This window comes from Hyalella azteca, unplaced genomic scaffold (genome assembly GCF_000764305.2).
Source record: "Hyalella azteca isolate HAZT.00-mixed unplaced genomic scaffold, Hazt_2.0.2 contig16442, whole genome shotgun sequence".
Taxonomy (NCBI): Eukaryota; Metazoa; Arthropoda; class Malacostraca; order Amphipoda; family Hyalellidae; genus Hyalella; species Hyalella azteca.
Window position 1 is genome coordinate 4,146 of NW_025946265.1, and position 1,714 is coordinate 5,859.

At 47.8% G+C, this 1,714-nt stretch overlaps 1 protein-coding gene across 1 annotated transcript in view; it reads right to left on the reverse strand.

Annotated features, from left to right (window-relative positions):
* The window catches only part of LOC108677701, a gene marked incomplete at its 5' end in the record, with an annotated part of 3,787 nt that extends 2,450 nt beyond the window's left edge, over positions 1-1,337 (reverse strand). Inside the window, 2 exons of the mRNA XM_018165968.1 lie at positions 220-264; positions 852-1,337. Coding sequence (XP_018021457.1) covers positions 220-264; positions 852-1,337 — 531 coding nt within the window. The remainder of the gene's footprint in view (positions 1-219; positions 265-851) is intronic.
* Positions 1,338-1,714: the final 377 nt, after the last annotated feature.

The window sequence follows — 1,714 nt, forward strand, 5'->3', positions numbered from 1 at the left end:
ACATAAGAGTTAGTGAGGGCGGGGCGGAGGACATAAGAGTTAGTGAGGGCGGGGCGGGGGACATAAGAGTTAGTGAGGGCGGGGCGGAGGACATAAGAGTTAGTGAGGGCGGGGCGGAGGACATAAGAGTTAGTGAGGGCGGGGCGGAGGACATAAGAGTTAGTGAGGGCGGGGCGGAGGCCATAAGAGTTAGTGAGGACACAGCAGCGAGGCACTGACCTCGTGACGACGAGCGGCTGCTGGCCTCCAGCTCCTCGTCAGGGTCTGCTTGAAAAAAATCCAAAGAATAGAAATAAAATTTTGTAATTTGCTCGCTAGTTCAACACTGCGCTGTGGAAGTTTAATGACTCGATGATAGCGCACGAGTTCAACAGTTAGAAGCTCGTCATGACGAGTTGATGATTTGGTCTCTGTACACACTCTCAACGTGTTCCATCTTGAGGCAGGTGGTCAACTAAATTATTACAAAGATTGATGGAAAATATCGGCAAAATTTCGAAAACCTAAAGGGAAAAGAGGAGCCAACACTCACAAAAAAAATGACTTATATTCTGATCTGTGCGCCGTGCAAGCTAAATAAATCGCGTTGATGCTCTGCTTCAACTATGATCTAATTAGCACATAATAGAGCTCGAATCTAACCCGTAACCCACCAGGCATTTAACGTTGAAATAACGTTGATTAAATGTTGTTCAAGCGTCATCAAGTCGTATAGTCAAAGCTCTTTCAGTGTAATCTGCCTAGAAGTAGCTTCCTTTTTCATATCTTTAGCAGGAGTTTAAAATAAATAGCATCGCAAGTGGTTGACTTATAGGCAGACATGAGAGCAAAGCCTGCAGTGCAAGACTCACCCCGTAGGCCCTCGTAGAGGTCGGCGAGCAGGTCGTCGTCAGGCTCCGAGTAGTTGGGAGCGCCGCGCCCTCGGCGTCTGCGCGTCCCGGCGGTCGACGCACGAGGCACGCGTTCTTTATTCCTGTTCTTGCTTCGCTGGGATCCTGCAGGCACTGCTGAGTCCTTGGGCTGGCCGGGGACTTGCAGGGTCTCGTTAATTTCTGACGAAGTCTTCTTGTCAGGACGACACTCGAGGGAAGCGCGGCTGTCGTCGAAGTCGATGCTGCGAGCTGCGGGGGCTTTAGCTGCCGCAGTCCCGCCCCCGGTGTCAGGTTGCGTAGTAGTGGCAGGGTGGCAGTCCTGCGAGTGGTGGCAGTCCTGCGAGTGGTGGCAGTCCTGTGAGTGGTGGCAGTCCTGCGAGTGGTGGCAGTCCTGCGAGTGGTGGCAGTCCTGCGAGTGGTGGCAGTCCTGCGAGTGGTGGCAGTCCTNCTGTCTCTTATACACATCTAGATGTGTATAAGAGACAGTGCATGATCTGCGACATACCCACTGTATAAATCAGTAAATGCCTAGCCTGAGAAAATATCTTAGCACATCTAGGGAATGAAGTTTTCTTTTGCTGTTAAAAATAATTATTATGTAATGTTTGTTTTTAGATGATGTGTCAATTCTTCTCACAGTTGATTATCACGCTGGGGTCAAGGTATACTTTGTGTGTTTGCTATTATGATTATTTATTACTTCCCTATAATTATTAACAAATATTTGATAAAGATAAAGCAATAAATAGCTAACTGACCGCCACCCTGGGGTCATGATATACTGTGTGTTTGCTGTTATGATTATTTATTATTTTGCTATAATTATTCACAAACATTTGAAA